Source organism: Polypterus senegalus, chromosome 16, assembly GCF_016835505.1.
Source record: "Polypterus senegalus isolate Bchr_013 chromosome 16, ASM1683550v1, whole genome shotgun sequence".
NCBI classification, from domain to species: Eukaryota; Metazoa; Chordata; class Cladistia; order Polypteriformes; family Polypteridae; genus Polypterus; species Polypterus senegalus.
Window position 1 is genome coordinate 5,822,350 of NC_053169.1, and position 17,651 is coordinate 5,840,000.

Here is a 17,651-nt window from a genome sequence, read left to right on the forward strand (position 1 = left end):
TTGTATTTGAAAGTACAACAGTAAGCATGGGAATGCAGTCAAACACGCGTGGATAGCGAGATGAAACGTGTGCATACCCCAAGAACACAAGCAGACATATTTATAGACACAGGGGGCTGAATGAAAACACACACGTAGAAATTTAACCATAGGACTGTCAATAATAGAAGAGCCCTTCGGCCTCCGTATTCCAACCAAGCCTCATTTTAGACTAGTGTGGGCTTGTTACGAGAAACTGCACAGGCTGTTCTTACGCATTTTAAATAAATGAAGCAAATCTTTGTTTTGGCAGATCAGTCTCTCCCTATTTTTTTTTTTTTAAATCCTCTCCAAATCCAGTGATGGCACCCGGTGTGCCTTGGGGTCGCACACTCTAGACATATAAGTTAGGCCTGTACTACATTCAATACTACTATTATATTACATGAAATCTGGAAAAGGGTTCTGCTGTCTTACGGCCATTGATGAGAGGCTCAGTGGGGAGGCCACAAGGCGCCTCTGTCAGGACATCTTTGGAGTATTACCTGTAAACTGGACTAACTTAATATCCCACTCCTGCCTCATATGTCTCATTGTTTAGTTGATATAGATAGACAGACAGACAGACAATATGAAATTAAGTGCTGTATTGAATTATACAAGTACAAATATTCACATATTTTATATATTATACAGTTGTGCTTGAAAGTTTGTGAACCCTTTAGAATTTTCTATATTTCTGCATAACTATGACCTTAAACATCATCAGATTTTTCACTCAAGTCCTAAAAGTAGATAAACAAAAACCAAATGAGACAAAAATATTATACTTGGTCATTTATTTATTGAGGAAAATGATCAAATATTACATACTCGTGAGTGGCAAAAGTATGTGAACCTCACGGATGATCAGTTAGTTAGTTTGAAGGTGAAATTCGAGTCGGGCGTTTTCAATCAGGTGTGAGTGGGCACCCTGTGTTATTTAAAGAACAGGATCTATCAAAGTCTGCTCTTCACAACACATGTTTGTGGAAGTGTATCATGGCACGAACAAAGGAGATTTCGGAGGACCTCACAAAAAGAGTTGTTGATGCTCATCAGGTTGGAAAAGGTTACCAAACCATCTCTAAAGAGTTTGGACTCCACCAATCCACAGTCAGACAGATTGAGTACAAATGGAGGAAATTCAAGAGCATTGTTACCCTCCCAGGAGTGGTCGACCAACAAAGATCACTCCAAGAGCAAGGCACATGTGTAATAGTCGGCGAGGTCACAAAGGACCCCAGGGTAACTTCTAAGCAACTGAAGGCCTCTCTCACATTGGCTAATGTTCATGTGTCCACCATCAGGAGAACACTGAACAACAATGGTGTGCATGGCAGGGTTGCAAGGAGAAAGCCACTGCTCTCCAAAAAGAAAAAATTGCTGCTCGTCTGCAGTTTGCTAAAGATCACGTGGACAAACCAGAAGGTTATTGGAGATGAGACAAAAATAGAACTTTTTGGTTTAAATGAAAAGCATTATGTTTGGAGAAAGGAAAACACTGCATTGCAGCATAAGAACCTTATCCCATCTGTGAAACATGGTGGTGGTAGTATCGTGGTCTGGGCCTGTTTTGCTGCATCTGGGCCAGGACGGCTTGCCTTCATTGATGGAACAATGAATTCTGAATTATATCAGAGAATTCTAAAGGAAAATGTCAGGACATCTGTCCATGAACTGAATCTCAAGAGAAGGTGGGTCATGCAGCAAGACAACGACCCTAAGCACACAAGTCGTTCTACCAAAGAATGGTTAAAGAAGAATAAAGTGAATGTTCTGGAATGGCCAAGTCAAAGTCCTGACCTTAATCCAATTGAAATGTTGTGGAAGGACCTGAAGCGAGCAGTTCATGTGTGGAAACCCACCAACATCCCAGAGTTGAAGTCGTTCTGTATAGAGGAATGGGCGAAAATTCCTCCAAGCCGGTGTGCAGAAATGATTAGAAGTTACCAGAAACATTTAGCAAGGGGGTCACAGCAGATACTGAAAGCAAAGGTTCACATACTTTTGCCACTCACAAATATGTAATATTCGATCATTTTCCTCAATAAATAAATGACCAAGTATAATATTTTTGTCTCATTTGTTTAACTGGTTTCTCTTTATCTACTTTTAGGACTTGAGTGAAAATCTGATGATGTTTAAGGTCATAGTTATGCAGAAATATAGAAAATTCTAAAGGGTTCACAAACTTTCAAGCACAACTGTACATTCAAAGAAATGAAGACGCTACAAGGCTGCTAATTTATTGGAGCAATTCAAAGTCATCTGCCCCTGCTGCCTTGTGCTACTGTATATAATGCCTTTGCATGGCACAATGGTTGTGCGTGTAGTATAGCACATCAATGGCTTATATAATACGATCACTTTGCCACCGTAGGTTACGCCTTGTCTATTGTTAGCTTATATTTAAAATGTAAGATCTCTCTATTTAGCCATTACAGTTAAAATTGAAGCTTCTCCATTTAGTCTAACACTTGTTTTTCTATTTCTTATCTTTTACTCGCTTTCACATAATCTGAGTAGTAAGCCAGGTTGACATTTCACAGCACGCTGTGTATTTATAATTTCATTGCGACAAATAAATCCTCAAATCAATTGAAACTAACATTTTATGGTCATTATTTTTTCCTTCAGATATTCATTGCGTTTGAATATAATCTGAGAATAGTCAAAAGGCATAAATAAATAATATACACACAGATAGAGAGATAGGAAAGGCACTATATAATAGATAGATAGATAGATAAGGCACTATATAATAGATAGATAGATAGATAAGGCACTATATAATAGATAGATACTATAAGATAGATAGATAGATAAGGCACTATATAATAGATAGATACTATAAGATAGATAGATAGATAGACAGATAGACAGATAGACATGGCGGCACATGTAAAGGCAAGCAGTGTGGCACAGTGGTAAAGTTGTTGGAGTTCTGCGGCTGCTAATCCAGCTACTGACACTGTGTGACCGCGAGTAAGACACTTCACTGGACTCTGGAAAAACAAAAAATGTAACCAGTAGTATCTCAAATGTTGTAAATCGCCTTGGATAAAGGGGTCAGCCAAATAAGTAATATAAATATACACCTGTATTGTGCAATTTTATTGTGCTCATCAATACAAATCCTTTATGAATTGTACTTAATGGGCTTTTAATTCTATCTGCAGTATGTAATCTTTGTCTTACAATGATGAATCCTGTATTTTCAACAGCAAATGTTGAATTCCTTTTGAAACGGCTGCTGTGAATTGTTACTGCTGCGTGTTGAATTAAAAACCCATAAATAACAATACATTAAACAACGCGAAGCACAGCGGTTTATTCGAGACTTGAGGCGTGGACTCCCATCGATGTTATAATAAAGACATACTGTTTGATAAATATCTGATGCTCTGTTTTCCTTCCACTATATGCATACACAGCTCACATGAATAAGCATGTGCTTCGTTGTAAACGTAACAAGGCATTTTTATTTAGCAATATGGTTTGAATCTTAAATCAATCCTCCTCAATTCTGTGGCATTTCTGAAGCATACTGTGCTTAGCGTCTCTCTCACTGGGCTTTCAGTGGAAATGCGCTTTGGAAGAGTAAATAGAATGCGTCTAAATGACGTACAGTATATGCCAGGATACACCAGTGTGTCTTTATTGGTGTGAAAGCCTGTGTACAAACAGTACACGAGTAGTGAAAACACCAGCAATCTGAAAAATGACATTGTGCCTTCTCAATGCAAAGGTATTCACAATTCTTGTGCAAAAAAAAAAAAAACCCACAAGGCAGGTTAAGAAGTTTACTTTGGATCAGACAAACTGTTAAGAGGAGGCGATAGAATGGGCAACATCCATTGTGTAAAGTTCAGCACCGTATGAGCAAATGGAGTATCCTAAGCAGGCAGGTTAGTATAGTGGTTACGGTTTTGGACACCCAACTCTAAGGGTTCAAAGTCCTGCTACCGGCTATGTGGACCCAGGGCAAGTCACTTCACCTGCCTGTATTCCAATTTGGGGACAAGAAATGTAACCAATTGTTTCTCAAATATTGTGTGTCACCTTGGATAAAGTCATCAGCCACATAATTAACTGTGTGTGCATCTCAAAATATTTACATTTTATTTCCTTGGCAGATACTTAGGATAAAAGTGCCATACGGAAGATGTCAACACAGTCAAGTCGATATGTCAGTCTGGGAGGCTGTACGTTACAAAAGAAGGTTAGAAAATTGATCACCACAACTGGAGAGCTCAAAATAAAATTATACATATAAATATACAAGTTATAGTTCCTAGTCTATAAAACCTAACAACACAGCTAGACAGAAATTCACAATACAGGAGTCTTCCAACGCTTCCTAAAAACTCTGAGGGAGTCAGCATTTCAAATGGAGGTGGGCAGTTTGTGCCACCAACAAGGACATACACATGAAGAGACTCTGGGCAGAGACTTGACAGCATGCAGAGTTGGCATCACCAGGACACCTTTCATTAGCAGATCTGAGTGGTCGAGAAGGTCCACAAGCATCTCCATATACAAAGGTGGCGAAGCACAGAGTACTCAGGGGGCAAGCATCAAGGATTTGAACTTAGTATGTGCCGCTGAAAAGAGCAAATGTAGTGATCTGAAGAGAGCAGGACGAGTGTCTGCCTTGGCTGGTGGTCTGTGTCCACACAGATGTTATACATCTCATGCTTTTATAATATCGAAGTCTGTGTGCCAATGCATTTGACATGCATGTTCAAACAATTGTGAATTTACACAAGTAATATCTTGACTGTCTCAATGTATTTAAAATGTTTGTGCAATTAAACAGATATGAAGTTAAACCAGTAACATTACCATATTCATATTTATGTGTAAATGCATTTAAATTGCTGGTGTATCAAAAGTGGGTGGTGTGGCTTAGCGGTTAAGGGCGTTGGACTTCAAACCCTGAGGTTGTTGGCACAAATCCCACTACTGTGTGAACTTGAACCTGTACTCCAACTGGAAAACCCTGCAGAAATGTAACCAAGTTTATCTTTAAATGTTAATTGCATTAGCCAAAGATGTAAAGATGGGCGATAATGCTGGTGTGTCCAAACAGATGTGAACTTAAGACACTTATATATGTGTGTGCCAAAGCATTTAAAATAGTACTGAACAGTACAAACTGAAGTGCATCAATTCATGTACCTTGTTTAGCTAGACATTATATTTAAAGTATTGGTGCACCAAGGCAGTGAGGCACAGCCGTTAAGGACTTGGACTTCAAACCCTGCTACTGACACGGTGTGACCCTGAGCAAGTCATTTCACCTGCCTGTGCTCTAACTGAAGAAGAAAAAAAAAGCAACTAATTGTAATCGAGATTTTGTATGTTGACATGGATAAAGCCGTAAACATGTGCTTATCAGTGAATTTAAAATGTTGGTGTGCATTTTGTTTACAGTATAATTGTGTGTGCCAATGTATTTAAAAACAGATGTGAACTTATCCAAGCAATATTTTACTGCAGTGCATGCGGAAAGTATTCCCAGGGCATCACTTTCTCCACATTTTGTTATGTTACAGCCTTATTCCAAAATGGATTAAATTCATTTTCTTCCTCAGAATTCTACACACAACACCCCATAATAACAACGTGAAAAAAGTTTACTTGAGGTTTTTGCAAATTTATTAAAAATAAAAAAATGGAGACAGCACATGTACATAAGTATTCACAGCCTTTGCCATGAAGCTCAGGTGCATCCTGTGTCCCCTGATCATCCTTGAGATGTTTAATTGGAGTCCACCTGTGGTCAATTCAGCTGACTGGACCTGATTTGGAAAGGCACACACCTGTCTATAGAAGGTCCTACAGCTGACAGTTCAAGTCAGAGCACAAACCAAGCATGAAGTCAAAGGAATTGTCTGTAGACCTCCGAGACAGGATTGTCTTGAGGCACAAATCTGGGGAAGGTTACAGAAAAATGTCTGCCGCTTTGAAGGTCCCAATGAGCACAGTGGCCTCCATCATCCGTAAGTGGAAGAAGTTCGAAACCACCAGGACTCTTCCTAGAGCTGACCAGGCATCTAAACTGAGCAATCGGGGAGAAGGGCCTTAGTCAGGGAGGTGACCAAGAACCCGATGGTCACTCTGTCAGAGCTTCAGAGGTCCTCTGTGGAGAGAGGAGAACCTTCCAGAAGGACAACCATCTCTGCACCAATCCACCAATCAGGCCTGCATGGTAGAGTGGCCAGATGGAAGCCACTCCTTAGTAAAAGGCACATGGCAGCCCGCCTGGAGTTTGCCAAAAGGCACCTGAAGGACTCTCAGACCATGAGAAACAAAATTCTCTGGTCTGATGAGACAAAGATTGAACTCTTTGGTGTGAATGCCAGGCGTCACATTTGGAGGAAACCAGGCACCGCTCATCACCAGGCCAATACCGTGGTGGCAGTATCATGCTATGGGGATGGAACTGGGAGACCAGTCAGGATAAAGAGAAAGATGACCGCAGCAATGTACAGAGACATCCTGGATGAAAACCTGCTCCAGAGCGCTCTTGACCTCAGACTGGGGCGACGGTTCATCTTTCAGCAGGACAACGACCCTAAGCACACCACACAGCCAAGATATCAAAGGAGTGGCTTCAGGACAACTCTGTGAATGTCCTTGAGTGGCCCAGACTTGAATCTGATTGAACATCTCTGGAGAGATCTTAAAATGGCTGTGCACCGACGCTTCCCATCCAACCTGATGGAGCTTGAGAGGTGCTGCAAAGAGGAATGGGCGAAACTGGCCAAGGATAGGTGTGCCAAGCTTGTGGCATCATATTCAAAAAGACTTGAGGCTGGGATTGCTGGTGAATTGACAAGGTATTGAGCAAAGGCTGTGAATACTTATGTACACGGGATTTCTCAGTTTTTATTTTAATAAATTTGCAAAAACTTCAAGTAAACGTTTTTTCACGTTGTCATTATGGGGTGTTGTGTGTAGAATTCTGAGGAAAAAAATGAATTTAATCCAATTTGGAATAAGGCTGTAACATAAAATGTGGAAAAAGTGATGCGCTGTGAATACTTTCCAGATGCACTGTATATCAATGTACAGGTATTTAAAATGTACAGGTTAACATCTATTCGGATACACCGACTAAAGGAGTGCCTACGACATAAGCAGGATATATGAAAATATTCACCCACACCTAATCTATGCAGAGTATAAAACTATAAAGTTATGTACGGGGCGTCCCGAGGTAAGCGTACAGATGTGAATGCACACCGTTTGTTGAAACTTGAAACACGGACATCTGACTGAATCAGGACTGCCGCGAGTTTCCCCAGAGTGCCCGGGTTATATAGCAGGTTTCTGCCAATCGATCCCCACGCGTGGCATGTGAACACCAAAACAACACGAGAAAAGGGTAAACGACCGGCGGCTGGTCACAAACTGTCCCCGTGAGCTGGCAATAAGGGGCGATCAGCTTTAGCTAGAGGGGTGAACAGAGTTTGGTTCAGCGGAGTAATTGTCAGCACACTACCGATAATTAAATGCACGTCCGACACGAACCGCCGAACTTCAATGAATAAGGCTGGGCGAAGTGAGGCCCAAATCGAGAACAACGCTCCCCGCGACAAACGGAAGAGAACACACGTGTGACTGACTGGTGTTGGACGCGAAGTGCCCAACACGACGAAGTTGCTGTGCGCCGTGCGCGAAAGCCTTGCGGTATGTGCAGCCGATGTCGAATTACCTTTGCCGGCGGTGTGTCCTGGGGAATACGCTGGGCCTTCCTGTCTTCCTCGCCACCACTCTTCACTGCCTCATCCTCCTCCTCGTCTTCGTCGTCTTCTTCTCTCAAGTGCTTCTTAGCCGCCGTCTCCAAGTCCTCCCCTTCTTCCAAATCATCGTCCTCATCCTCTTCTGTCGCCTCCGCCTCTCTCGCTGCTTCTCTGTCTGCTTCGTCTGCCTTAAAGCGCTTGGCGGCTTGCTCGTAATCCCCCTCTTCAAACTCCTCGACGAGAGACATGTTTCGGGCGACTGGGAACTGGCAAAGATCGACAGCGTCAGCCACGTCACTTGCCTGCTTTTGTTTGATATTTTCTGACACGACCACACACGCACTATCCACACAGACAACAGCTGCTGCCTCAGTCCTCACCGTAACTGGCTCTGAGCTAGGCTCTTTGTTCGTTACTCTGGAATGGGCAGATAGGCCCCGCCCTAGTCTCATCTCAATGGATAATCCTTAAAAAGTGTGCTATTTCATTGGTTCCCCGGCGGGGTTTAGAAGGAGAGGGCGGAGTCGCGGCACTACTGTAGGATATATTTTGGACACTACTGGGGAAAGTGAGCGTATGAAGAGCGTCAAATTAGAAGAAGAAAAAGAAGACTTCTACGAAATGAAGTAATGGTGGTTTAGCAAAGGGCGAAGGAACTAACGCGAACACTCAGAGAAAGAAGAAGTATAGAAGAAATGGGAAAGAACTTTCTCTAGCTGTAATTACATAGATGTGATGAAACATATGGTACGAGGTGTTGTCCCAAGGCTAGTATTGAAATATAACACAAGGAGGCACGACTGAGGCTAATCCAATGGAAGGTGATAAAGAAGTATAAAGTAGCGGATTTTACAGGAATTAATAAATACAAGAAGATTTCGTTATTTCGTGAGCAAGCATTTCTTTGTTGTATTCATAAGAGTATTTGATGTAATTTATAATATCCAGTTGTATTCACAAGAATAATTAATGAACACTTTGAAATCACTTCCTTTTTTTTATCCTGTGCCTCCTGATTCACCAGTACTTGAAAACACCCACATATGATATGCCTTTCCACTCATCTTAATGGCTAGTTATGCAAGACGTCAATGTGTTTTGGGAGTGCAAGACGTCAATGTGTTTTGGGGCCCTCCCTCCCTGGGGCCCTCCCTCCCCTGGGGCCCTCCCTCCCCTGGGGCCCTCCCTCCCCTGGGGCCTTCCCTCCCCTGGGGCCCTCCCTCCCGGGCCCTCCCTCGGGCCCTCCCTCCCTCCCCCCTCCCCATTTTTGGCCATCTACACCCTAAAAACCTTCAGGTACCTGGGGGTTTACATTAAAAAAATGGACTGTTCTGACAACACAATGGCATTGCACAAGAAGAACCAAAGTAGACTAGACTTCCTAAAGAGACTCATGATCTTTTGATGTATGCAGCAAGCTGTTTGAAATGCTCTACCAGACCATAGTAGCCAGTGTGTTTGTTCTGTGCTGCAGCCTCCCGAGGAGACAACTTGAGCTAAAAAGAAGCACAACTTACCAGGAAAACCTGCTCCACCACAGGGCGAACGCTGGACACACTGGAAGCTCTTGTAGAAAAAGACGATAGTGGCAAAATTGGATGACATCATGAAAAAAATCCTCTCCAGGAGATGCATTCTTGGAACACTTTTAGCCACAGGTTCATTCCACCACTGTGTGCTTCTGTGGGTCTTTTCTGCCCACTGCTGTCAGGTAATTAAGTACTTCCTCCTGACGTACCTGAGCCAAAATGGAGGGTCTGAATGCTTTTGTGAAAGTGGTGTTTTCAATTTTTTTTTTGTTTATCTTTAATAAATTTGCAAAAAAATCCTAAACTTTTGATTCACTTTCTCATTTTTGGGTACTAAGTGTAATCTTGAAGAGGAAAAAAAATGAAATGATTGTAGCACAAATCTGTAAGATCTGTAAGAAAGTTTGAATGCTATCTGCAGGTGCTGCATTTAAGGAAGGATCTAAAGGTAGCACAGTAAACTGTAGAGATGAACAGTCAAATTAAAACTGGTAAAGAAGAATGTCCCATCTTCAAAGAAAGGAAACTGGAAAAAGCAGAAGTAGATGAGTAATAACAAGAAGCTGGAATGACGTGTTTTCAGTGGAGGTTTATACTGGTTTCAGTCAAAAAAATGACATTGTTGAAAGAAAATGTCCTCTAAATAACAACTTCCACCAGATGGTGTGTAGCCAGACTCAAATCAAACAGTCCAGCTATGAAGATGACCCACCATCACAGTCCAAAGCCCCATTAGTTGCTGGAGCTGACCAACTTCTCTTTTGCCTCACCTGTTTTGTGATTCTTGCTACCACAAGCTCAGAAAGGGAGTGCAGGCATCAAAATTAACAACCCCAATGAACAGGCCTCACCCCATACAGCCTTGTTCCAAACTCAAATGACAGGCTGCTGGCAGCCTGCATGGCTTCAAAAGTGGAGCTGAGGCTTTCTAAACCTCAAAGCCTTAAAAATGCCTTGAAGGATGAGAGGGAAAGTTATACTGTGTATGTATCTTACATTTACTTGTTTGGCTGATACCTTTATCCAAATCGACTTAAACATTTATGATACAAGTGGTTAAATATATATAATTATTTGACAGTAAACTATGTAACATTCTATGATCTGCTTCTCGCAACTGAGACGGCTCGTAGCGGATGTTTGCCAACTGGCAGACCAACCACATGCTTTACCTGGTAGGTAACCACCCATATATATTTATATATACACTCACCTAAAGGATTATTAGGAACACCTGTTCAATTTCTCATTAATGCAATTATCTAATCAACCAATCACATGGCAGTTGCTTCAGTGCATTTAGGGGTGTGGTCCTGGTCAAGACAATCTCCTGAACTCCAAACTGAATGTCAGAATGGCAAAGAAAGGTGATTTAAGCAATTTGGAGCGTGGCATGGTTGTTGGTGCCAGACGGGCTGGTCTGAGTATTTCACAATCTGCTCAGTTACTGGGATTTTCACACACAACCATTTCTAGGGTTTACAAAGAATGGTGTGAAAAGGGAAAAACATCCAGTATGCGGCAGTCCTGTGGGCAAAAATGCCTTGTTGATGCTAGAGGTCAGAGGAGAATGAATGGGCCGACTGATTCAAGCTGATAGAAGAGCAACTTTGACTGAAATAACCACTCGTTACAACCGAGGTATGCAGCAAAGCATTTGTGAAGCCACAACACGCACAACCTTGAGGCGGATGGGCTACAACAGCAGAAGACCCCACCGGGTACCACTCATCTCCACTACAAATAGGAAAAAGAGGCTACAATTTGCACGAGCTCACCAAAATTGGACAGTTGAAAACTGGAAAACGGTGGCCTGGTCTGATGAGTCTCGATTTCTGCTGAGACATTCAAATGGTACAGTCAGAATTTGGCGTAAACAGAATGAGAACATGGATCCATCATGCCTTGTTACCACTGTGCAGGCTGGTGGTGGTGGTGTAATGGTGTGGGGATGTTTTCTTGGCACACTTTAGGCCCCTTAGTGCCAATTGGGCATCGCTTAAATGCCACGGGCTACCTGAGCATTGTTTCTGACCATGTCCATCCCTTCATGACCACCATGTACCCATCCTCTGATGGCTACTTCCAGCAGGATAATGCACCATGTCACAAAGCTCGAATCATTTCAAATTGGTTTCTTGAACATGACAATGAGTTCACTGTACTAAAATGGCCCCCACAGTCACCAGATCTCAACCCAATAGAGCATCTTTGGGATGTGGTGGAACGGGAGCTTCGTGCCCTGGATGTGCATCCCACAAATCTCCATCAACTGCAAGATGCTATCCTATCAATATGGGCCAACATTTCTAAAGAATGCTTTCAGCACCTTGTTGAATCAATGCCACGTAGAATGAAGGCAGTTCTGAAGGTCAAACACCGTATTAGTATGGTGGTCCTAATAATCCTTTAGGTGAGTGTGTATGTATATATATATATATATATATATATATATATATATATATATATATATATATATATATATATATATATATATATATATATATAGATAGATAGATAGATAGATAGAGATACAGTATATATATGTAATATGTATATGTATGTGTATATGTAAAACTACTTTAAGATACGTGATTCATTTTTCTCCCTTTGTGGATCTCCAGCTGCAAATATGGAAACCGTATCACATACCTTCTCTTCCATATATATATTCTCTTCCATATAAAATCAAAAAGTATGAGAGGGAATCCCTACCTGCATGGATCAAGGTGCCCTTACCTGGCCAGGAGGCCAGCCTAGCGTATGTACAGCAAGAAAGGTGTGGAACACCCTACCTTGGCAAAGAAAGGTTGGCAGGAGATACTCAAGTGAGAGTGGGTATGCTGTCATCCCAGCAGGGACGGACTGAAGAGCCTTACCCAGACAGTATAATGGTGAGTCAGGGCAGCCAATCAGCTCTGACTTTCTGCACCCCGATACACTAGAGGGCAGCATCCCTGGGTTTCAGTACCCATTCAGATATCCACAGGTTATGCTGGGAATTGTAGTCCTGTGGAACAGGCCTGTTGGGATCTCTGGGTGCCACCAGGGGTTGCTGCAGGGATTCATAATCCCTAATTTGTGGGACTTCCTGCAGGCAATGTCCTGACACTGGAAGCACTCCCAGGTCTGCCATAAATGGAGTCACTCTGCCTTATCCAGGAAAGTAGGAGTCAGGTGTCGAGGACAGACAAAGCTTCCCTAAGGAGGAAGTGATTATGCTTTGTGCAACTTTTGAAAAGAAGTCTGTTAAAGATTTGGTTGTAATAAACCTTGTATCTGAAACTCGGACTTGTGTCTGAATGGTGGTGTCTGGGGTTTGTGTCTCTTTGGCACCCCCTACAGGTCGCTACTAATTACTTACTGGGGCAATTTACTTAAAATATAAATAAATAAAGGAATGAAACTCATGTTTATTGTTATTATTACACACTGCTGTCCTCCGCCATGTTCTCTGTGCCCTGATCCTCAATTCCATACTCTTTTTTCAGGCCGGATGTCTTCACTGGGAATCAAAGGGTGCTGGATGGACGCTGAGCTGAATATGTTATGAATGGTGAAATGAAAACAGCCCTTCATTAGTAAGCTGACCGCCTGGCATGTAATGCGAGCCTTCACCTGATAGATCAATGGTAAGGGGGGCCGAGGGGTGTGTGTTGAGGAAGGACAATTCAACTCTTGTATGCACTGCAGGTCTCCTATTTGACCAAATAAGCAGGCGCAAGGACGGAATCCATTCTGGAGTGACGTCTACCGGCCTCTGCAGCGCTCAGCAAAAGGAGGCTTGGTTTGAGACTTTTTGACATTGCCGAGAAGCTCCTATTTTTGGGATTCTGGTGTAGCATCTGTAAAACAATGTTAACGTATCGTTTTACCTCTCTACATTACGGACGTATCAGGTGGCACATATGTGACATTGAAATAAAATTTCTTTTGGCAAAGATCCATAGATTCATTTTTATTTATTACTTTGATCCCACGCCTGTCTTGATTTGAGTGCCGGATGCGCTGCCGGCAGTCCGTCTGATCTTCAGTGGACCTTGTTCTTTTAGCCTTGCATCTGTGAAATTAAAATGTGCTGGAGAACCCGCAAGGGCATACTGACAATGGGGGAGGGATAAAGACAAAGACTTTTCAAAGCTGAAATGATGTTTGGGAAGGAAGCAGGAGGGGAGCTGGATACTTGGTGTCACCCATACTTGGGTTCCTAAACTAATAAAAAGTGTAGCTGAGTATTCCTCCCAAAAAAAACAGACGCCTAAACTATGTTTACATTTTGCTCCACCTTTCATCGTTTTGATAAAGAAACAATAATGTCTTGTTTAAAAAGATAGATGTGTGTGTGTGTTACATGTTGCCAGACAACGCGCCTAAGAAAGGCCTTTAGGGGTCGCAGTACCACTCCAAGCCAAGAGGGGCAGCATTATACACTATACATATATATATATATATATATTGGCTGGTTAAGGCTAGCATCCTTCCACTGGGTACCCAAGATGTGTAGAGCATCAACTGGGCCGCACCCGTGCCATGTAGTACATGCAGCCATTTTGTATTTTACTATGGCGTCTCATTAGAGCATGCTGGAGGGTTGAAGCTATCATTAGTGTGGTCCGTTTTATATAGTAAGTGTGTGTTGCCCTTTATTGCAGTAGTCCAGTCAGCCTCAGGGTCACCGCTTTAGGACATGTGGCACACCAGTATTGTCCTTTGTGCTCACAGATGTATGGGTGGTAGACTGTTGTCAGACATTTGATTGCTTTCTCCTTGACTCTCAAATCCTGCTGACTACGCCAATCCTCTTGTGATGGCAGCTTTCCAGCCACCCGTGAAAGCGACCTGAGCTTCCTCAGTCCTTGTCACCTGATTATCTTCAGAAGGTGAGTGTGGCTACCACATTCTGATCATGTATCTCCATCTCCAATGTAACCATTAAAATCCTTTAAAAAAGGATTAACATACAGGGGCACCACACCAAGGCCAAGGACCTGTAGCCTCTAAGATGACTCCTTGGATTCCTCTTAAAGACCCTGGATCATCCACCCAGTATGGCAGATGAACCTGTTTGATTTCAGAAGATTGGTAGTTGTTAGATTGATAGATAGATAGCCAGGTCAGGTTGGGGAGTATGTACTGGTACAGCACGTTGCCACATCCACCACATGATGAAATTAGCTCGGGCTCCTGGTTGGCAACCCCCAAGGCAGACATGCGGTCCAGTCCCACCCTCCGGAAAAGACCCTCTATCTGCCGCAGCCAGATGTTACGTGGGCGTCCCCTTGGCCTGGTCCAGCAAACCAGATCATCCTCAGGTAATGGTGCCACATGGCCGTAGTGCCATAAGTGACGCTCCTTCACAATGCAGGTCATGTGCCTCATTCGGGACTCCATGAGCAGCAAAAAGTCAGACCAGCGATACCCAAGGATTCTCTGAAGAGACACACATGAAGGAGTCCAGTCTTCGTCTCAAGTCACTGGATAACAGCCATGTCTCACAAACAGGGGACACCAGGATGCTAAAGACTTGGACCTTTGTCCTTCTGCAGATATCGGGAGTGCCACACACCCCTTTCCAGTGACTTCATGACAACCCTATATTCTCTCAATCCGTCTACTAACTTTATAAGAGGAGTCACCAAAGGCGTGAATGTCACTGCTGACATAAGTAAACCTCTTAACAGAGGTAAATAGATAGAGAGCTATGAAAGGCACTATAAAACAGAGTGATAGACACATACACTATATAAATAAAGATAGTAGATGATTGATAGATACACACGAAGGGTGCTATATAACAGACAGGCAGAATTTAAAGTCTCCAAATTACCTGACTTCCATATTTTTGGCATGTGAGTGGAAAAGCAGCATATCCAGAGAAATTGCAAATTCCACCGAGTCAGGAGGTTGGAATTTGCACCCCAGTCTCCTGATGCTCAGCGGCATCATAAACTGAGCACCGCAAATGAAACAAACCAACAGAATCACATGAACGAGGAAAACGAGACAAAGGTAGAGGTCTGGACTTTCTTTCTTTCTTTCTTTCTTTCTTTCTTTCTTTCTTTCTTTCTTTCTTTCTTTCTTTCTTTCTTACTTTCTTTCTTTCTTTCTTTCTTTCTTTCTCAGGGTGTTCTAATGTCCATTTGTTTGCCTTGCCCATAATATGTCAGTGTCACACCTGAGCACACTTGTGGCCTTCCAGCACAGTCGCTCGCCCATTGAATGCTCAGTGTCCATTGCTGCTGCTTTGTCCTGAGATTTACAAACAGCCCCCCTCAATCACACCCAGGGGCTTTTATGTTGTCTTCAAAACATAGGAAAGGCACTCTATAAATAAAATATTTTACTATGATTTTATTTTTAAGTCAAGTCAGCTTCATTTGTGCTGCACTCCCTGATCATCAGAATGACAAACTGCCTGCTGAGCCCTCATCCATGTAGGCTGCTTTGATTCTGATAATATTTTGTATGTCACATTACAACAAGTAAAACACAGCTTAGTCACATATGCTGCTTCCCAAGTCTTTTCTGCATTACTCATTTTAATTGCGTTGATTTTATTAATCATAATAAGTTAAACAGTTTGATCAAATAGAAAATCAACATGACATTCCAAGCATTTACACTTCATATTAACTCAAAGTCTACACACCGCAGCCCAGTGATGCCAGTCTCTCTGATCTGCTGTATGGCCAGTCTGTCCATCCGCCGCTCGCCTGACAACACTCTGCCATGAAGCACTGAAGCGTGTGTTGCCTGGCAACAGGAAACACAAAGCATCAGCGCCTGTCTCATTGAGTGCTCCGGTGCCCCCTTTGTGTGTCCTCCCGATGTCTGCCAGTGGGCCCCCGAGGCTGCTCTCTGGTGTTTAAACTGATCCTACTCAGCTTGTGAATGGAGACGTGTGAAGGGCGTTTGCGGAGGGCTGAAAATGTCAGCATGGGGGGCTAGAGAGACAGAAATAATGCAGCAATGGGATAACCAGGACCCCTGAAGTAGACAGACATGATTAAGCAGGCACATTATTATTATTATTATTAGCAACCAAGGTGACTTACAAAGCAGGTTATAATACATAATAAGAATATGTAGGCATCAAAAAGAACACAGAAATATACAAAATCGGGGAATCGTAAAACTACTAGATGATTATACCTGCCGTTAGACTAAGACACAAGTCAGCGTCCTGTCAGCAGCCCTCCTGTAGAGTAGATACTAGACAGTTATAAAAAAATTTGGATGTGAGATTCAGAAGACTTTGCGCCCTCGGAAACAAGTTAGCCAAACTATTTGATAACATTTCAGTAATTACTTACCACTCTGATCCTGATCTTTCTGATCATAAATTACAATAGCAATTGACTAATTAACTGTAGAATTCTGAAGTATTTGAGGGTTCCTCTAGAATGCCCCTTTCTCTTGCACGATTTGGCTCAAAAACAAATCAGAACATCGTCATCTTGTAACAGGCTTAAGTTTCGAGTTTGGTATTTTTCTGTCCAGCCGTTTTAGCTCTAGGCCATCCTGAAGAAACTGTGGCACACAGAAACACACAGGCAGACACAAACCCATCACCGAGATATCGGTATTATCGGAATTGAGGACCCTAACACATCGAGATCTGTCGAAACCTGGAGATCGAAATTTTGGACAAATCTAAAGTTTTCGCTCCATCCCCATAGACGATAAGTTATGGCGGATGACGGTGCAAAGCATAAATTGAAGAAATTACAATAGCAATTGACGAGAAGAATTCCTAATTAACTGCAGAATTCCGGTATTTGAGGGTTCCTCTAGAGTTCCTGTCTTGCACGATTTGGCTCAAAAACTAATCAGCACATCATCAGCTCGTAACTGGCTTAAGTTTCGAGTTTGGTATTTTTCTGTCCAGCTGTTTTAGCTCTAGACCATCCTGAAGAAACTGTGACACCCAGACACTACAGACATACACCCATCATTGAGATATTGATATTTATGGTATCAGGGGACCCTAAAACATGGAAATCCGTTGAAAACTGGAGATCAAAATTTTTGACGAATCTAAAGCTTTCACTTCATCCCCATTGACGATAAGTTATGGCAGGGGAAGGTGAAAAGCATAAATTGAATGAAATTATGATAGCAATTGACAAGAAGAATTCCTAATTAACTGCAGAATTCCGATATTTCAGGGTTCCTCTCTTGCACAATTTGGCTCAAAAACTAATCAGCACATCGACATCTCGTTACATGTTTAAGTTTCGAGTTTGGTATTTTTCCATTCAGCTGTTTCAGTGCTAGACCATCCTGAAGAAACTGTGACACATAGAAATACTCAGACAGACACACACCCATCGCCGAGATATCTGCTTTA

The 17,651-nt window shown here is 42.4% G+C and overlaps 1 protein-coding gene across 2 annotated transcripts in view; it reads right to left on the reverse strand.

Moving 5' to 3' along the window:
* LOC120516488 (heterogeneous nuclear ribonucleoprotein L-like) overlaps positions 1 to 8,180 on the reverse strand; it is a 109,472-nt gene extending 101,292 nt beyond the window's left edge. The window contains exon 1 of one of the 2 annotated variants that reach the window (XM_039738188.1): positions 7,745 to 8,180. In XM_039738188.1, the coding sequence (XP_039594122.1) occupies positions 7,745 to 8,020 (276 nt within the window). In that variant the 5' untranslated portion in view covers positions 8,021 to 8,180. The remainder of the gene's footprint in view (positions 1 to 7,744) is intronic. The other variant, XM_039738187.1, reaches the window with a different exon arrangement.
* Positions 8,181 to 17,651: the final 9,471 nt, after the last annotated feature.